General features: G+C 40.1%; 2 protein-coding genes across 7 annotated transcripts in view; both read right to left on the reverse strand.

Moving 5' to 3' along the window:
• The window catches only part of SPP1 (secreted phosphoprotein 1), an 899,378-nt gene that overhangs the window by 856,427 nt on the left and 24,608 nt on the right, over positions 1 to 18,343 (reverse strand). The gene's annotated exons all lie outside the window — the stretch shown is intronic.
• Positions 1 to 18,343, reverse strand: part of AFF1 (ALF transcription elongation factor 1) — a 207,353-nt gene that overhangs the window by 31,067 nt on the left and 157,943 nt on the right. For all 6 annotated transcript variants that reach the window (XM_050790410.1, XM_050790409.1, XM_050790413.1 and 3 more), the window contains 4 exons: positions 15,407 to 15,461; positions 4,124 to 4,178; positions 3,961 to 3,998; positions 1,520 to 1,676 (listed from right to left, as the gene is read on the reverse strand). In XM_050790410.1, coding sequence (XP_050646367.1) covers positions 1,520 to 1,676; positions 3,961 to 3,998; positions 4,124 to 4,178; positions 15,407 to 15,461 — 305 coding nt within the window. The remainder of the gene's footprint in view (positions 1 to 1,519; positions 1,677 to 3,960; positions 3,999 to 4,123; positions 4,179 to 15,406; positions 15,462 to 18,343) is intronic.

The raw sequence follows: 18,343 nt of genomic DNA on the forward strand, positions 1-18,343 counted from the left end.
CACCTAAGAGGTTTCACTCTATTCCAGTAACTTCTCAAGCAATAAAATATATCTATGTCTCATTACTACAAATACCAGACTTTCTATCAAGTTTCAATTATTCAGCCAAATCTGTACCATTTCCATTTTAATTAAATGTTATTTAATTATCTTTTTGATGTCAGTAATCTAACTAGCATGAAGATTTTTCTTAAGAATAAGGTGAAACACAAAGCAAAGATCTTATAAACGTTAACAGTGAACATCGCACAATTTGTCTGCACAGCATATTCAGTATCCTTTTCCCTGAGGCAAAGAAAAATTATTTCAATAGCAATTAGTATCATATAAGGAAACAAAGAGCCCCAGAAACACACAGTGTAGTTTCTAAATCTGAAAGGCACTTCAAGTGCAGTTAATACTGATGCATGTCTGTCCACTCCAAAACATATCAAACTCTTATTTTCTGCGCCAGACATAGATTCGCATCTAACAGAAAATGACAGCCAGTTATTTTCTCAGCCTCCCTCACCCTCAGACAAGACCCTTAAATCTCCCTATATCAGCTCCAGATGTATTCAGTTAATGCCCCACTGGAACTGCTTTGCTTTCTAAACAGAGACAAATACAGAAGGCTTTTTAATGCTTTCCTAATTAGAAAGCTTCATTTCCTGGCATTTCCATATTAAATATCTGGAATAATTTTCTCGATGTGGGCTGGTCTCATTCACCAAAAAGAAAAGAATGCCTTCCCTTTTCATTAAATTCTTTCCCCACCATAATTTTTACAATGCTACCCAAATTTTGAGGTTATCTGGCAACCCTGTTAGATGTTACTAACAATTTCTTGGGCTCCACAATCCAGTAAATAGCATAAACCCTCTATATTTATTTAGTGCTTAAGATTTTCAGTCTTATCAGTTTATCTTTACAACATTCTCCTGAGGGTGGGTAACAAGCAAACACCATCATCCCTGTTTTACATGGGGCAGAAGGGAGCAAGAAACAGAACCCTGACAAAATCACTTTGCCATCAATTTAACGCATGGCTTTTAGTGATTCGAAAATAGAACTCCTGATGACTTATTTCTAGTTCACATTCCTGCCCTTTGCTAAATCAGGCGGTCTCCTTTTGCTTTCCTTAATTCATGCATTTCTAAAATTTCAAAAAGAATTCTCATTAATACTAAAATAGCAGCCTACTGAAACCAAGTTTTCTTTTTAAAGAAGGGAAAAGAAAATGGTGTGCAAACAGTCTTAATGAGTTGATCTTCAAAACACCACTAGCAATGACAGAGAAGGCCTATCATTTTCAACAGGGGGGAGAAGACCTCTCTTCCAACTCTCCTTCACTAAATATTTGGTAAGAAGCAAATAAATAGAAACAGATGGCTCTAGACAGCGCAGGAGCAGGAAAGCACTGCCCCATGGCACAGAACGACTCAGTCTCATGGTCAGTCCTGGCCCACAGCACAGACTCTAGCTTCAAAGGGCAGGATGCTGCCATTTAAGGTGGCCATCTCGAGGGGGGACACGGTACCTCCGGAGCCGGGGTTTCTAGGGGCTCATTTTCTTCGCTGTCACTTGAACTGCTCTCGCTCTCCGAGTCTGAGGAACTGTCTGAGTCACTGGTGCTTTCTGACTCTGCACTGCTGGAATGTGCTGATGCCACCGGTTCTGGAAGGGACTGTGGAGCACTGCAAAGCAACCAAAAGATAAAATTAGAAGGCACGATGCAAGGTGGATTTCTTCCTTCTCCCTTGCCCATTTTTCTGCTACTCAAAAGGAAGGGTCTTGGTATTAGATACACTGCTAAACTATCACATCATCCAACTGAGAGAGGCCCAAAGTAGTTTAATAGAAAAGCAAAAACCTCTGAAAACTGTTCACCAGATAAATGCATAAAAGACAAGCCTGTGAAATTTTACTCCTGAAGAATATTTCAAGCGATCCAAAATTTAAGTTAGATGCTGGGTGCTTCATATGAAGGGTTGGTAAACCATAGCCTAGGCTGGCTGCCTGCTTTTCTAAATAAAGTCTTATTGGAAGACACCCATACCCATTTCTTTAATGTACTATGTCTGCTTTTATGCTGCAATGGCAGATTTGAACAGTTGCAACAGAGACATATACGGCCCACAAAGCCTAAAATATTTACTATCTGATCCTTTAAGTTTGCTGGTCTCTGCTACACATAACCAAATCCAATTAATTTCTATAAGAAAAGCCAGTAAGTTAAAATCTCCCTATATTCTCTATACAAGAACTGGGTGGTAGCCAAAGACCACTAAATATAAATGGTGTTCCTTTGCAAGATGAACTCAAAAGTAAACAACCATTCACACTTCCTGGCAGAACTACAAAAGTGATTTAGGGATCATCCCCAAATATCAGCCAAAGGAGAGATTATCTACTCCAAGTTTTAAGAATGGGGCAATAAATCTAAGTTAGTGAGAAAACACATTGATCACAATGCTAGACACACATAGAATTTCAAAGCATATATAATCTTAAAGCTTCACCCTAGATGGTATTAATTAAAGCAATAAGTCATTAACTAAAATCTGGACAGATTCCAAATCCACCTAAAATGTTTTCAAAATAGATTCGTAAATAACATACTAGAATAAAAAGTATTAAACAATAACAAAATCACTAGTTGAAGTAATTTTAAAGCACACACGATACCACTATATAATTTCCTCACAGAAATGCTGTACCCAGTCTGTGGCCCTATCTCCACTGGCAGCTGAAGAGCATGAGCCAGTGATGAGCAAAAGGGGCTACACTCTCAATGTTACTCCTGCCTCAAATCTGTACCCCTGCTTGGTCTCTTCTTTTTCCTTTTCCTTCACTTTTAGAAGTTAGGCTACCTTGTCATGTTTTATGAGTCATCATAACCCACCAGAAATTACTGAACAAAATAAGACATAATCAAGCAAACCTTATGAATCTGTAAGAGTGCACATAATTACATGGGCTTCCTCCACATTAACTGTAACATCCCCTACATAATGGACAAGATTTTATCACTAATCTCGTCTCTGAGTGGATGAGCACATCTCAAGGGAGTAAACTTTGTCCATAAAAGACAGGTATCTGGCATATCAGAGGAAAATATTATAAAAGTAGTTCAAATAGTTCATATTTTCAAAAATTAAATCATCACATTTCCTAAAATATGGCTGGCTTGTTCCGTTTCCCATCACACTGAAATGTACTGCTGGTCATTTTGAAAAGCAGCTGAAACAGTATGAAAATTCATGTAACTAAGAAAACAACCATAATGGAAAAGAAGTTCTGGAAATAATTGAGCTTTATTGAAAACAGCAAATCTGTTACCTCCATTAAAACACTGGGCTTGTCAGTTTAACTTTTCAAATATTGATTACCTAACACTGATGATAAATTGTATTTTAAGCTTGTGTGTAAACTCCTTTCTTTGAGACAGAGTCTCGCTCTGTCACCCAGGCTGGAGTGCGGTGGCGCGACTTCAGCTCACTGCAACCTCCATCTCTTGGGTTCAAGCGATTCTCCTGCCTCAACCTCCTGAATAGCTGGGACTACAGGCACATGCCACCATGCCTGGCTAATTTTTGTATTTTTAGTAGAGACAGGGTTTCACCATGTTGTCCAGGCTGGTCTCGAACTCCTGACCTCAAGTGATCTGCCCACCTCGGCCTCCCAAAGTGCTGGGATTACAGGCGTGAGCTAGCACGCCCAACCTGTAAACTCTTAAAAATCTTTAACATCTATACTGATGATGTAGATCAGTGTGGGGCTCTCGCTTCTATAGGGTTAACAACCTCCTTATGGCTGATTTAAGCTTCCAAAATATTAAACAGGTACTTTCCTTTTACTGTGATCCTTCAGCTTCTTCCCATGAAAAAACTGTGGAAGTACTAAATAAGGCTTTATTTTTCCCATTTGGTTAAAAAATTGCAAACATTCTGTACAGATGGGGAGAAACCCACACAGTACCTTGGAGGTGCAGATGAGGAGGGAGGCTTCTCTGGGGTCTAGGCATTCACAATAAGGGGAAGAAGGAACAGGAAAAGAACAAAAAACAGGTTAGAACAAGCAGCTCAGATCTGTTAGATGGATTTAAAAGGACTCCTGGTATTACAGGCTGTGCAACACTTACTTGTTCACCGTCACTGTCCTCACTGTCACTGAGCTGAAGGTCGTCTTCGAGCATGCTGGAAAGGGCAGGGACACAGAGAAGAATGAATGTGAAATGATTTCTAACAACTTTTCTAGCATGTAAATAGAAAATATGCCTAATTAAACAAAAGAGAGAGAGGACATGTATACGTTTTATTTATTAAAGGCTGTAATTTCCAAAAAATGTAAGTTTTACAATTATACAATTACAATGTACGAATACAATTAAATTATATAATTATAACACAGAAACCAGTTAAGTGCAAGCCTCTCACCATCTCAAGACAGACTCTTTCACATGTTACAAACATTGAAGCAGAACTACCACAAGACAAGGATTCATTGCGAGCCCTGAGACTAAAGTCCTCCACTCCTAATCAGTGAGGTCAGGGTCCACGCAAACAAAACAAATGGGGTGGGTGGGGGGGATACATAATACACTCAATTACTTTCTTCCAAAAGCTCTAACTGAATTAATTAGCCATTAAATGAATTAAAGTTGAATGAATATTTGTAAAGCACTCAGAACAGTGCCAGGTACATAAAAAGTTCAACATCAGAATTAAATACACAGTAAGATGTATGACGCTATCAAGGCAAATATCACCCAACAGTGCAGTTACTTTACATTTCTGTCCAAAGGACATTATTAATAGTGAGCTTTATTTTTCACATGTAATAAATTATTCTTTTTTGCCTATGTGAACACTGATCAATGGGAACAGTAATACAAACGCAATTGTCTACAGATTATGTTTAACCTTATTGCTATTGTTTCAGTGGGGAAAAAAAAAATCCATTTCCTCAAACTTGGATTAACGTATCTGTAGGCATTCTGGCTTATCGTGAACCTAAATAGTAAAAAGCAAACATTTTCCAATCTTTACATGTGTTGTCAAATTTTAAAAACTCCCCTACCCTTAACCTTCTTCCATGGAAATAGCCAGATATCACAGGGATGAATCAGTAATTGCTTCCTCTCTTCCTTTTCCCCCAAATTTTATGAACATGGCTATTTGAGGAAATGTTGTAAGTAAAACTGAAAAGGAAAAAATAATCTGCTGGAGCATTACCAATGCTCCAAAAAGCAAATTATTAGAGGTTAAAATCCTTCAGTATTTCCAAAAATACCTATTCAAAAATCTGACCACCAATTTTTACTGCAAAGCCACTATCCACCACTGAAGAAAGCAGGCGTGGTTACTTCGGAAATCCTGGTAAAAATCACTATATTTTCTAATGAAAATGAATAAAACTTGGCTGTTTTGTAAATGACCGCCTACATGAGGTGGTAACTCTGCCAAGAAACAACTTTCATAAATGCACTAAAAACATACTGGGATAAGTTTCTAAATAAAATGAAAACTGTCAGCAACTTGTAAATGTAGGACTTGCACAATATTTATCTAACAGAAGCTAAATTCATATTTTTATTTCTTTTTGAGACAGGGTCTCACTCTGTTACCCAGGTGTGGTCTTGGCTTACTGCAGCCTCCGCCTCCTGGGCTCAAGCAACCCTTTTGCCTCAGCCTCCCGAATAGTTGGGACTACAGGCGCATGCCACCATGCCTGGCTAATTTTTGTGTTTTTGTAGAGATGAGGTCTTACTATGCTGCTCAGGCTGGTCTAGAGCACCTGGGCTCAAGTGGTCTGCCCACCTCAGCCTCCCAAACTGCTGGAATTACAGGCGTGAGCCGCTGTGCACAGCTAAATTCATATTTTTTCAAGGCTAGAAAATACAGCCTTCAGTCATAGGACTTGCCAGTTAGCAACATTATGGTATACAAGAAAAAGTCACTCAACAGGTTTATTGCTAAATGGTGGCTTGGCTGGGATATACACAAACAAAAGATAAAAGAAGTATCTTTGAAATAAATGTAAAGTATAATACAACCAGAAAAAAATCTGGCGAAGTGTATTCAATATTAGCCACCAACCACAACAAAACAAAAAATGGACCTCTTTCTTAGTTACTAGGTTTGTTTTGAATAAAACTGATTTGCCTTAATTCTTGTAACATCAATGATCATGTAATCCGACCACACTTCCTGTTTTGAGCACAGGATTACAAATTCTGTAACTTTCTCTTCTAGCTACTAAACATCTAAATTCCAAGAATATACTCTCCTAAAGTAAGTCAGAAAGTTAGAGAAAGTTCTGACTTTTGGCTCCACTTCCTCTTCAGGATAAACAGGTACCATGAAAATGCTGTCCCAGATTCTAAAAATTTTCCCTGCAGAGAATTACATAGATAGTAACAAAATAGGCCTGCAGGTATAAAACCTGTTCCGAACCTAAAGAGTAGGGACTGTGATCTCTGAAGGAAGATTGCAAAAGCTATCTCCAAAGAAACACTCAGAAGTGATAAACCAGCATGGTCAAACAAAATCTCTCCTCCCTCATTTGGGATGTATTGGGATTTATACATAAAGTATTTTACTTAATAAAAATTTGTGAGTATAATTTATTTGATAAAGAATAAATGTATCTCACATGAGAATCAGCAGATCTGTGTATTACTAGTGTCTGCTGGCACAGCCAAGAGTAACCACAAAATATTTCAGAAAGCATGATTTACTGTATCACCAGAGGTGGGTATCTCAACATAAACTAGCATGCTATTACTGGAGGAGAAAATGGCACAAGAAAAAATTTTTTCTAAAGTTTTTGATTAAAAAACATGTACGACATCTACTTTAAGTTACAAGTTGTTAACTAAGTTATGCTAATATAGAAAATTAATCATGAATACCATTATGATTTTTTTTCAAACAGAAAATCCATGTAGCCGAAGACAGTTTGATGACAGGTGAAGGATTTTTAGGCATAAGGACAAATTTTAAAGGAATTCAAATTCCTTTTAAATTTAAGAGGCTAAGGTCCTCCGCCTGTCCCACACACTATATTTGAAGCCAAGGACGTACTATATGTGAAGAATCAGCCCTTGAATGTGAAGAATGAGGAGATGAACTACAGCACACCTAGGTGAGCACCTCTGTCCCCACAGCAAGAGAATCCAAATCTCTTAGACCCAGTCTCAGCCATAGCAATAAAGCCTAGGTCAAGAGAACAGAAAGCTCAATGGATATGCTTTTTCTTTCTCATCTGTAAGTTTTCTTGAATTAGGATCAAATCATTTTCACCTTTATATTCTGTCTAGAAACTGGTAGGCATCCTAAAAAAGCAGGCTGAATAGGACCCCTTTGTTAAATAAGTAATAGTATCATGTAGCTGTGCCCACTATGTGATCAGAACAGACACTGCCTATATTACGATCCTGTGTGGTGGCTTTTGACCATCCCTTCACATTCTAAGGATGAGGGAAACAGCCACCTGACATGCCCAAGATCATGAAGCTGGCACGTGCTGGGGATGGGATGCAATCTATCCCATCTGATACAAGATCCCCTTGTTCTGGCCAATGGATGACACAATGATTAGAAAACCCAACTGAGGCCGGGCGCGGTGGCTCACGCCTGTAATCCCAGCACTTTGGGAGGCCGAGATGGGCGGATCACGAGGTCAGGAGATCGAGACCATCCTGGCTAACACGGTGAAACCCCGTCTCTACTAAAAAATACAAAAAACTAGCCGGGCGAGGTGGCGGGCGCCTATAGTCCCAGCTACTTGGGAGGCTGAGGCAGGAGAATGGCGTGAACCCGGGAGGCGGAGCTTGCAGTGAGCTGAGATCCGGCCACCGCACTCCAGCCTGGGTGACAGAGCGAGACTCCGTCTCAAAAAAAAAAAAAAAAAAAAACCCAACTGATGTAATTAAATCTAAGTTCCAGAACCCACCAAGAGGAAGACTTTGATTTAAAATAAAACTACTTTCCTATTGGAACTCAATATGCTATGCTTCCCTTATGAAGATAAACTAACTTTAAATCTTATATACTTTAACTGGTCAAATAACAAATTTCATTTCCAAACGCAAAGTCAAGGCAGTTATTTCAAAACATACAGAACCGTATTATCTACTTTGATAATGTTCAAAAGAAGCCAAATTGCTCAGGTAAAGCAACTCTTTAAACTACATGTAGATTTAATCATATTTTACATTTGGTTAGGTAAACTTTTTGCTTACAGGTAACAAACAATTCTCAAAACCCTTTGTACAAATGCATTTTTCAGGCAGCTGTTCTAGCAAAGCTTAAAGAGCCACATACAGGTTCTGGCAGGCATGCTGCAGTGAGTCAACCCAACTGCTACTGTGTGAAGACATAAAGTCGCCATTTCTTTTCAATTTCTTAGTACTGGGCTTGCCCGAAGCTTTCACTGCCAATATTTTGTAACATCTCAATTCAGATCCAAAAAGTATTTACATAGCCTTATTTCTTGGCTTAACATTTCTTATGATCATTTTGAGAAAGAGCAAGTGAAGTCAAGCTCATAGCAGTTATTTAAAATCAGTAAGTCACAACCATGGCATCAGGTGTGCTAAAAATAATAAGAAAAGTAACACTTTTCAGGAACCACTAACGAGTATGTGAGAATGTGTAAACTTACAGAATCTCACAAATCTAAAACTGATCCGGGGATAGGATGGGCAATGGCACACAAGGCAGGAGAAAGAGGCTGGGCTCCAGAGCACAGCCAGAATCCCAGAATTTTTTTTTTTTTTTTTTTTAATTTGAGACAAAGTCTCACTCTGTCACCCATGCTGGAGTGCAGTGGCACCATTATGGCTCACTGCAACCTATGCGCCGTCCAGGTTCAAGTGACCCTCCCACTTAAGCCTCCTGAGTAGCTAGGACTACAGGTTTGTGCCACCATGCTCGGCAATTTTTTTAAGAATTTTTTTGTAGAGACGAGGTCTTACTATATGCACAGGCTGGTCTCAAACTCCCAGGCTCAAGCAGTCCTCTCGTCTCAGTCTCCCAAAGTGTTGGGATTACAGGTGTGAGCTGCCGTGCCTGGCCCTAGAATCTTGGCATTTTCAAAGCAATCAGGCTCTGATTCCTTTTTTGATGTATGGCAGAAATAAGGACTGCCCATGCGTTCTAAGAGACGATGGGAGGTTACAAATTACGAAGCAGGCTAAACAAAGAATAGATGAAAAAGTGAAAAGGCAGATGTCCGGCAGTTGTGACACAACATGTAACAGGAACTCTCCAAACGGTGACAATAGTTAGAAGGCAGAATTCAAGTTCACGGAGAAACTTTCCACAGGAATTATGGGATAACAAGATAGAGGGGAAACCGACTCTACATGATTAACTCTAGTGAAAAAGGTTAATGGTTGATATGATAAAAATGGTTGCTGGAGTCATAAAAGATTATTTAAACTCCATGGATGAAGTGAAGATTATCTGATGTCAAATAAGGAAATGAGAAAAATCACAAGAGTATAAATGAGGGAAAATCTGAAGTTAAATCAGTAAGATTAAATCAGTATGACAATGTACAAGAATTATATACTTTCAACTAGAAATAAAATCTAGATACTTTAAATCCTGTCTATTAAATACTGTGCATAGGTATTCAATCAAGTTTATCGTGTAATATCTTTCCTTCTGCATTTATTCTGAGCACTTACTATGTGCCAGGCACTGCCCTAGACCCTATGGTTAAAACTCTGAGCCAAAAAATGTCCCCGCTAGTCTAGAGGAGGAAGACAACTAAAATACACCATTTCTCAATGGGTAACAAGCCTGTGGAGGGAAAAGGATGAAAGAGAAAAGATGGCTAGAGATCACTCTTTTATACAGGGTAGTTAGGGAAAACTACTGATAAAGGCCACCCCAGGTCAGAGCTGAAAGGAGGGAGACAGCACAATGCAAGTCTTGTGGAGAGTCATCAGAACACCAAAACGAGCAGGGAGACCAAGGCTGCCAGACGGAAAGTGGACATGTGTGTCGGGGAGGAGCTGTGGTAGGGGGTAGGTTTTGGAGGTTCTTGGAGGCCTTTGCTGGGGGGCGAAGGAGGCAGGAAAGTGAATATGCTTGTGAAAGTGGACCACACCTTGTTGGTTTAATAGCCCAGCATCCCACAGAGAGGGTAAAATACACAAACTACCCTTAAGGCTAAGATTCCTAGTGAATTAAAATATATTTTATTCAATCTTTCAATCTAGTTTAAATTAGCCTAGGGTCACCTGTTGTAGTAAATTAGCAGTTATGATATTAAATGACACTTAAAGGGACCCATAAGGGCTCCCCCAAAACCAGGTTTTAGATATGCAAATGAGCTTTTTCAAAGTAATCACTTAAAAAAAAAAATGACTCCCTAAGGTTTTCAAAAGCTTTCAAAGCCTAAAGCGTAATCTGTCAAGCCCCTTTCAACGTGGCAAATAGTCTCTGCCTTTCTCTTATCAAATGTCACCCTCTCTGGACCCCTTTTCCCTGAAGTATAACTACTATCCAAAGAACTCATCTCAACCCTGTCACTGTCACATCCCTTGTTCTGTGTTACATGCCACCTACAGTTTGTTACAAAATGTGGAAGACAAGGATTTTGTCTTATTGACCAGTTTCTCCAAGTACCTAAAGCAGCACCAAGCACAAAGCATGTGGGGCCGGGCACAGTGGCTCATGCCTGTGATCCAAGCACTTTGGGAGGCTAAGGTGGACAGAGCCCAGGAGTTCAAGACAAGCCTGGGCCAAATGGCGAAACCCCATCTCTACTAAAAATACGAAAACTAGCCAGGTACGGTGGTGTGTGCCTGTAGTACCAGCTACTCAAGAGGCTAAGGTAGGAGGATCGCTTGACCCCAGAAGGTGGAGGTTGCAATGAGCCAAGGTCACCCCACTGCACTCCAGCCTGGGTGACAGAATGAGACCCTGTCTCAAAAAAGGAAAAGAAAAAGTGAGATGAACACTTAGTGAAAAAAAATTTTTAATAAATGTTCTACGATGCTGAAGGCTTAATGCAGATCTACAAATGTACAAATAACCAGCACAAATGTTTGTTCCTTGTTTTTGGGAAGTGGAAGAACTGTGAATAAGAGATGTAGACATTACTTCAATGTCAAGTTCTAAGCTTTACATGTGGAGCAGATTTCTACTACTTCCATAATATTTATCAGCAAACTGTACTTTCAGTTAGACCTAGCCATTTAAATATCCAGGTTCAAACAGTATAAACTAACATTTGAAAACAAGAGGAAAAATTTAATTTCCTTAGGCTAAGCAAGATTTAAATATTCTACAAGTAAAGCATGTCTTCAGACTTAATTCTAGTACATTTCAGCTGACAACTACTTATGTCCTGATGTGACAATTTTATATTACAATAAACAGAAGGAGTCTTCCTTATTCACCAAAATATTTAAAAGCCAACAATGTTTTGAGTAAAAGCTGAAAACTCAGGCTCATTTGAAAAGGTATCAGACTCATCCCAGCCTTTATTAACTTGGCCCCAGTCTTTCTCATCCAACTCGAGGGACAATCCCAATCTCAGCCTTCACATTCAGATATTTCCCGCACTTCAAAAGAAACTTTCCACATAAGTAATAAATATTTCAAATTGCTATAATGACTAATTTCTGTCTCTTACTTTAAGTGTTGATTTCAGAGGCCAAAAACAAGAAAAATAATGGAGGGTACCTTTTTGTAAGGACTTGGCAATTTGGGGGTAGGGGAAGAAACAAGTTAGCTAGAATATCCAAATAAATTGCTTTTTAGTTTCTAAAATATTAACACGTTTGTCCTCTTTCAGAGGCTGACAAATGCAGACACCAGTAAACTAAATCCGGCTGCACGGAAAGAGAATTGTCCACAATTATATGAAGGTCACAAATACTGTAAATAAATACTTTGTACTTTGTCCTAGGCACTTCACAGATCTAAGCCTTGGAAAGGAAGAGGATTCCAAAACCAAGAGCCCTTAAACAAATACACCCTCTCTTAAACTTAGGGGCAAATTGCACTAACATCCTAGCTAATCAGTTACCTACAGAACGTTACAGAAGGAATTCATTATTTGAGAAATAACTACAGCTTAAACTACAGTGAGAAATATATGCTGAACCATTACATTTAATTCCATACCTACATCCTTCTATCATGTTGCTACCCCCTACCCATATCTGAGTTAATACAGACCACTCACAAGCTTATCCTTTACTACTGGGCCTCTCTTTTTATCCTCTTATATGTCCTATTCCACTTGTCTAAGGATTCCCAAGTCCTCATAACTCTGAAAGAAAAAGCATTAAGACCTAGATTGATTTTTTAAATCAAAGTATAAATGACCCTGTAATTAATAATTTTTTTCTGACATTCAAAATGCATTAGAATATCTCCCTAGCACTCTATGTGCCACTCAAATAGTTTAACTGCATGTCATAGAACCCTAATGCTGACAATAGATCAAATCAACCTGTGAACACTAAGAGGTTTGCCATACAAAATCTGAAACAATGACTGCAATTTGCAAATTAATTGGGACACCACTTTCTTCTAATCTCCATTAAAAGTGAGTTCATAAAAGCCATTCCTTTTTCCCAAGGGTACATTTCATTTTGGCATTTATCAATACCACCATGTCCATCCCCCACATAATCACCAAGTCCACACAACACTCATTATCTACTCGGCCTCAGTATCACTTCTCTTCCATGTTACTCTTGCCTCTCCTCCCTTCCACTAGGTCCTACTTCTACCCCTTCTATAAATCTATTAGGATCATCACAAATATTCTTTCCTAGATAATTTTATATGTAGTAAATTAACAGTTTCCATAAAGCAAACACAACGTGTCACAAGATATACTTGTTAGCAACTTTCAGGCACTTCTGATTTGAGTGGTTTAACACTGCTATCAAGAAAACCACTCATTTCACTGAGCAGCGTCATCACAGGAATGGTCTCTGAAAGTCTGAAAGCTGATGGAAATTGGAGTGGTAGGCTGTGACTTCTGCCTGCTCAGTCTGAGGCTACCTCTCAGGCAGACCCAGCTGCCTTTCTTCCTCTACCCACGGTCCCTTCCCCACTTTGGCCAGAGACGCGGTCCCTTCCCCACTTTGGTGCAATTGCTCCACCCACTCTACTCCTGGAAGAGCAACCCCAATCTATGCTTACAGTCAACTGGGATACCCAGGCTATCCCTGGGTCTATTGGGATACGTCCCTTCCTGGCTGCCCCAAAGACAGTGGTCAGGGTCTTTTATGGTCTACAGGGCTTGACAACAAACCATCACAAAGAAATACCCGGTGTAAAACCCTACAGAGGGTTACAGAGCTTCTACAGAATTCTTACAGTTGTGGTCCTTGATCTGCAGATTCTACTCCTTACCAGCCATCAACTGGTTTAACAAACCTCCTCCTTCCTTAAATGTAATCCATGTCAGTGAGTCTAGAGTCTTAGAATTTAGCAGCCAGTAAAATTTCCAAAACGATAAAGGGACTGTGGTGGTGTGTGTTGGTAATCCAGCTACTCAGGAAGCTGCGGCAGGAGGATCATTTGAGTCCAGCAGTTTTAAGACAAGCCTGGGCAACATAGTGAGACCCTATCTCTAAAAATGTTAAAACATAAATAAGTAAAAATTAAAAAGAAAAAAAAGAAAAGGTGAAAGAAAAGTGAAGAGGAGTTGGGCATCACAGTAGCCTGTGCCTGTAGTCCTAGCTACTCAGGAGGCTGAGGCAGGAGAATTACTTGAGCCCAGAAGTTTGAGGCTGCAGTGTGCTATTTGGGCTTGTGAAGAGCCACTGCACTCCAATCTAGGCAACAAAGCAACCTTGTCTCCAAAGAGAAAAAGAAAAAGATAAAAAGACGCTAAGTGTGGAAGCTGACATCTGTAATCTCAGCACTAGGACTGCTTTAGCCCAGGAGTTGGAGACCAGCCTGGGCAACACAGGGAGACCCCACCTCTTAAAAAAAAATAAAAATAGCAGGGTGTGTCCCTATAGTCTGTAGTCCTCTGTACTCTAGCCTGGGTGACAGAGCAAGACCCTGTCTCAAAAAAAAAAAAAAAAAAAAAAGGGAATAACTAATAAAAGGTAACATTTTACTCTCCCAGCAAAAGGCATTAAAAACAACAAAAAAACTCATCATCTACCAGAACCACAAATAAAATACATTCTTACCACATGCACAAAACCCATCTTTCAGACCAAAAAAACACCCCGTCTTCTTGTTCCTTTTCCCCTCATTCAGCCATGGTGAAATGAAAACAAAGTACATTAAGGAACTGGCACTTGGGAAACAAACACTTAACCCAGACCCACATTTAGTCATGGCAAGGAGATAAAATAACATCTCTAGCTCAATATATAGTTTTTTAAATAACCCATAGCAATCCCCACCTTCCAAAATACATGGAACAAATATTGTGCCTAAAACTAAAGGAAAGCTGGAGCTTAAACTCCTGGGCCACCTAAAATCCTGAGACCAGCAACACAGAGTTAGTGACAGATCAGACACTGAAGGAAGACCTCCTCACTTAGTTCCTATGACCACCTCTTGTCATATGAAAGTAAAGAAGTAACAGTTCAACACCATCAAGAAATGACAAATTGGGTCAAAATGCCAGTTAAAAAATTTTAATATGCAGTCTAAAATGTTCCAAAAACCCAAAAGATATCTGGACTTACTGGCCTTAATAAAGAATAGCTGGGCAATAAGATTAGCTCTTTATTAGTAAATTAGGCCAAAAAAGGGTGGAAAATCTTCAATCGTGCACATCCCCCAAAACTTGTTTCCAACAGCTAAAGCTATTTAAGACTGACATCTTAAGAGCCAAGGCCTTCTATTTCCACAGTTAATATGTAAGTAATGGCTCAAAAACCTTTTTTCCCCTCAAGAAGACCCTTTAGCAAACTCTCCAATGGTACATACACCCTCAACAGGGGAACTTAATCCAAATATTAGGCCAGGCACAGTGGCTCACGCCTGTAATCCCAACACTTTGGGAGGTTGAGGCAGGTGGATCACTTGAGGTCAGGAGTTCAAGACCAGTCTGGCCAATACGGTGAAACCCTCTCTCTACTAAAAATACAAAGATTAGTCGGGCATGGTGGTGGGCACCTGTAGTCCCAACTACTCGGGAAGCTGACGCATGAGAATCGCTTGAGCCCGGGAGGCGGAGACTGCAGTGAGCCGAGATCGCGCCACTGCACTCTCACCTGGGTAACAGAGTTAAGACCTCTTCTCAAACAAACAAGCAAAAAAAATTAACGTGGGCCCTTTCTTCCCTTTACAATGCAGCAGTATCTTATTAATGTCATTACATAAAAGCAGAAAAGAAAAATCTAAGCAATGCGTTTACATGAGACATTACAATTTCATACTACACATTTTTAATACACAAAAAGCATTTTACTTACGATGACGTTCCTTGCTGAGAATTTGGGTGGGTTTTTGAAGATGTATCATATTGTTCTGTGGGGGAGAGAAACATTATCAGAGCAGCACAATGACACATATTTACGAGACCGTTAGTTGTAAGTTCTTTTATGTCCATCCCCACTTTTTACCTAAACACACTGCACTTGGTACAATCTTACCATTATAAGATGACATTTATGTTACTTCTAAAGAGAAGGCTTGTTCAGAATCAAAAACCTCTCAATAGGCCAAAAACACCTTGAAAAGCATTGCTTGCAGCACACTCTACCTATGATGCCAGGAACTTTCCTATGTTTGGAAGACCTCTCTGTCCTTGACAGGGTGGAGGCCCACATAGAAGCACTCCGGAAGGGCTGTGCTCCCAGTCCCCTGACCCCCATGTGACTTCACACAGATATCAGTGATCTGTTATCACTCTCTTTCGACAGCCCTGTCCTAGGTGCTCTCCGTCCCACCTGTCCCTTCATTATTCAACTCCCCACCTGCAATTCATTCATTCAGCAGCTATTTATAGACTGCCTCATAGATACCAACATGTTTAAGGCATTTGGTCCTGTCCTGAAAGAGCTCACAGTTGACTGAGGGACACGAAATGGGTCCATAAATATCTGTAATCCAAGGCAGGGTGAGATTAAGTACACAAGTCAATTACAAAAACTAAATGCCCTGGGAATCCACAGAACGGTTGCTCTCTTGGTAATACCAAAGAAGGCAAATTACAGAAAGAACAAAATGAATTGTGTCACAAAGGACAGCCAAGATTCCGGCAGAGTGATGCTGGCAAAAGAGAGAGGAAGGCGGGAGCAAACATGAAGAAGAGGGTCTGAGTTTGGAAAGGGCAGGGCTGAGGTACAGACTCTGTGCTGGACAGCACTGAAACATGCGGAAGCAGAGCTCTGAAGGCCAGGATGGGAAGTTATGACTGTATTTGCTGGGCTATGAGACACATCAATGATCTAAACAGGAACATGACACAGTGATTCCTCAGAAGGATTATTCTGGTAGTGCTACCTGGCATAACTTAGAAAGGAGCAGGAAATGTTGCGTGTGGAGGCAGCTGCATTTGTCTAGACATGAGGTAATAGGGACCTGAAACAGAATTGGAAGTGAAAAAGAAACATGGGTACCTTTTGGGCAGGGCTGAATGACATTTCCCACAAATGTCATGTGGAGACCCTTGCATATTTGCAATTTGTCACTTTACCCTCATGGTGGCAGCAGCTCTTATATGGTATTTTCGAATGACCACCCCTCTGTCTAGAAACCTAGGACCAAGATTTCAAATGAGAGGGGCAGAGGCCCCTCCTCTTCAGACCATTCACAGGGACTCCACACGATCATCGTGACTGGGTTCTAAATTCCACAGGGTCTGGTTACGTTTTGCAATTGTGGACACATAACACTAGGGCATCCAAGTAAAATCCCCCCACATCCCCTCTCCAGAGACTCTAAAACCTATGTACCACTACCATAAGATCAGTGTTGAAGAAATCAGAGTTGACTTACTGAGCATACTTTAAGAAATTTGTGTCTTCTCTTCACTGAAAGCTATATCCATCCATTCCCCACCATCCTCTTCATCCAACATGCAACAAACTAGATCCCTCTTTTTCAGGTCACATTCTCACAAAGATAAATAAGGCTCCCGGAATAGCAGAAGAAAGTGACAGCAGCATAAAAGATGTGAGGGTAAACAGCTGGCGAGCCAGGACCTCCAGGAGACCCACCAATGTTGGACAATTTCTCATCAGAGTAACAAGGAATTGGCCCACGGTACTGCACAAGGCAAGAGGATGATCCATCCCTGGCCAAGAAAGTGCTTACCAGTTCATCTTCAACTATGTTTTGCTAAAAGGGGAAATCAAATGGTTTAATGGACTAAAGGTTCTTTCTAAACCATGAGTTAGCAATAAAACAAACCATGAGCAACCCTGTGGAAGACATACCACCTGCATGACCAGCAGCCCAAGCAGGCCGAAGGTGGGGGCAGAGTGGTGCACAGCAACCCCAACCACGGCTGAGCTGGTGTTCTGCCTTCAGACCGGTGCACACTCCACTGGTCTGGGCTACATGCCAAGATGTTGAGAAAAGAGATTTCCCAATCTTCCCAAGGAGTCATCCATTTCAGTTAATTTTACCTAGCTACTCATACAATACTGTAGCAATATGGTCAGGTTTATTTATCTGCATTTTGGGGAAAATTGAGTCATGATTTCTTTGCAAGATCTTATTCAGTATCTCTAGAGCAGGGAACAGCAAATTTTATCTACAGAGGCCAGACAATAAATATTTTAGGTTTTTTGTGCTACAATTTGTAGAATAATAGATGAAATGGGTGTAGCTATGTCCCAATAAAACTTTATTTACAACAACTAGCTGCAGGGCAGATTTAACCTTCAGGCTGTAGTTTCCTCACCTCTGTTCTAGAGAAAGGATATTCTATTTCTTGCTTTTCTAATATTTTTGCCCCTCTCCTCATATCCTTGCAATTCAAACAATAGCATAAAAAAACATTAAGTGAGGGAAAAGAATGAGGTGGGCAAATTTGAAGAAAAAATCATCTCTATAAGCTCTCCTCTCCTAACATGCATATATACCTCTACACCCTACTTTTGGTCTCCCCATCATTTGAAGACTAATACTTCACAACTTTGGCAATTACCATATCCTGATGCATGTTATCACCACCTATGAAAGTGTCTTATTCCCCATCCCCCCTTTTTCTTTTTCTTTCTGAGATGGAGTCTCACTCTGCTGGCCAGGCCAAAGTGCAGCGGTGCAATCTCAGCTCACTGCAACCATGCCACTAGGCCCGGACTCCTTAACCATATTTTGATGAACTAAATGATTACAAATACTCTAGTCAATTTTATTTACTTTTCTATTAAATTACATGAGATAGGGTCTTACTGTAC

This window comes from Macaca thibetana, chromosome 5 (genome assembly GCF_024542745.1).
Source record: "Macaca thibetana thibetana isolate TM-01 chromosome 5, ASM2454274v1, whole genome shotgun sequence".
Taxonomy (NCBI): domain Eukaryota; kingdom Metazoa; phylum Chordata; class Mammalia; order Primates; family Cercopithecidae; genus Macaca; species Macaca thibetana.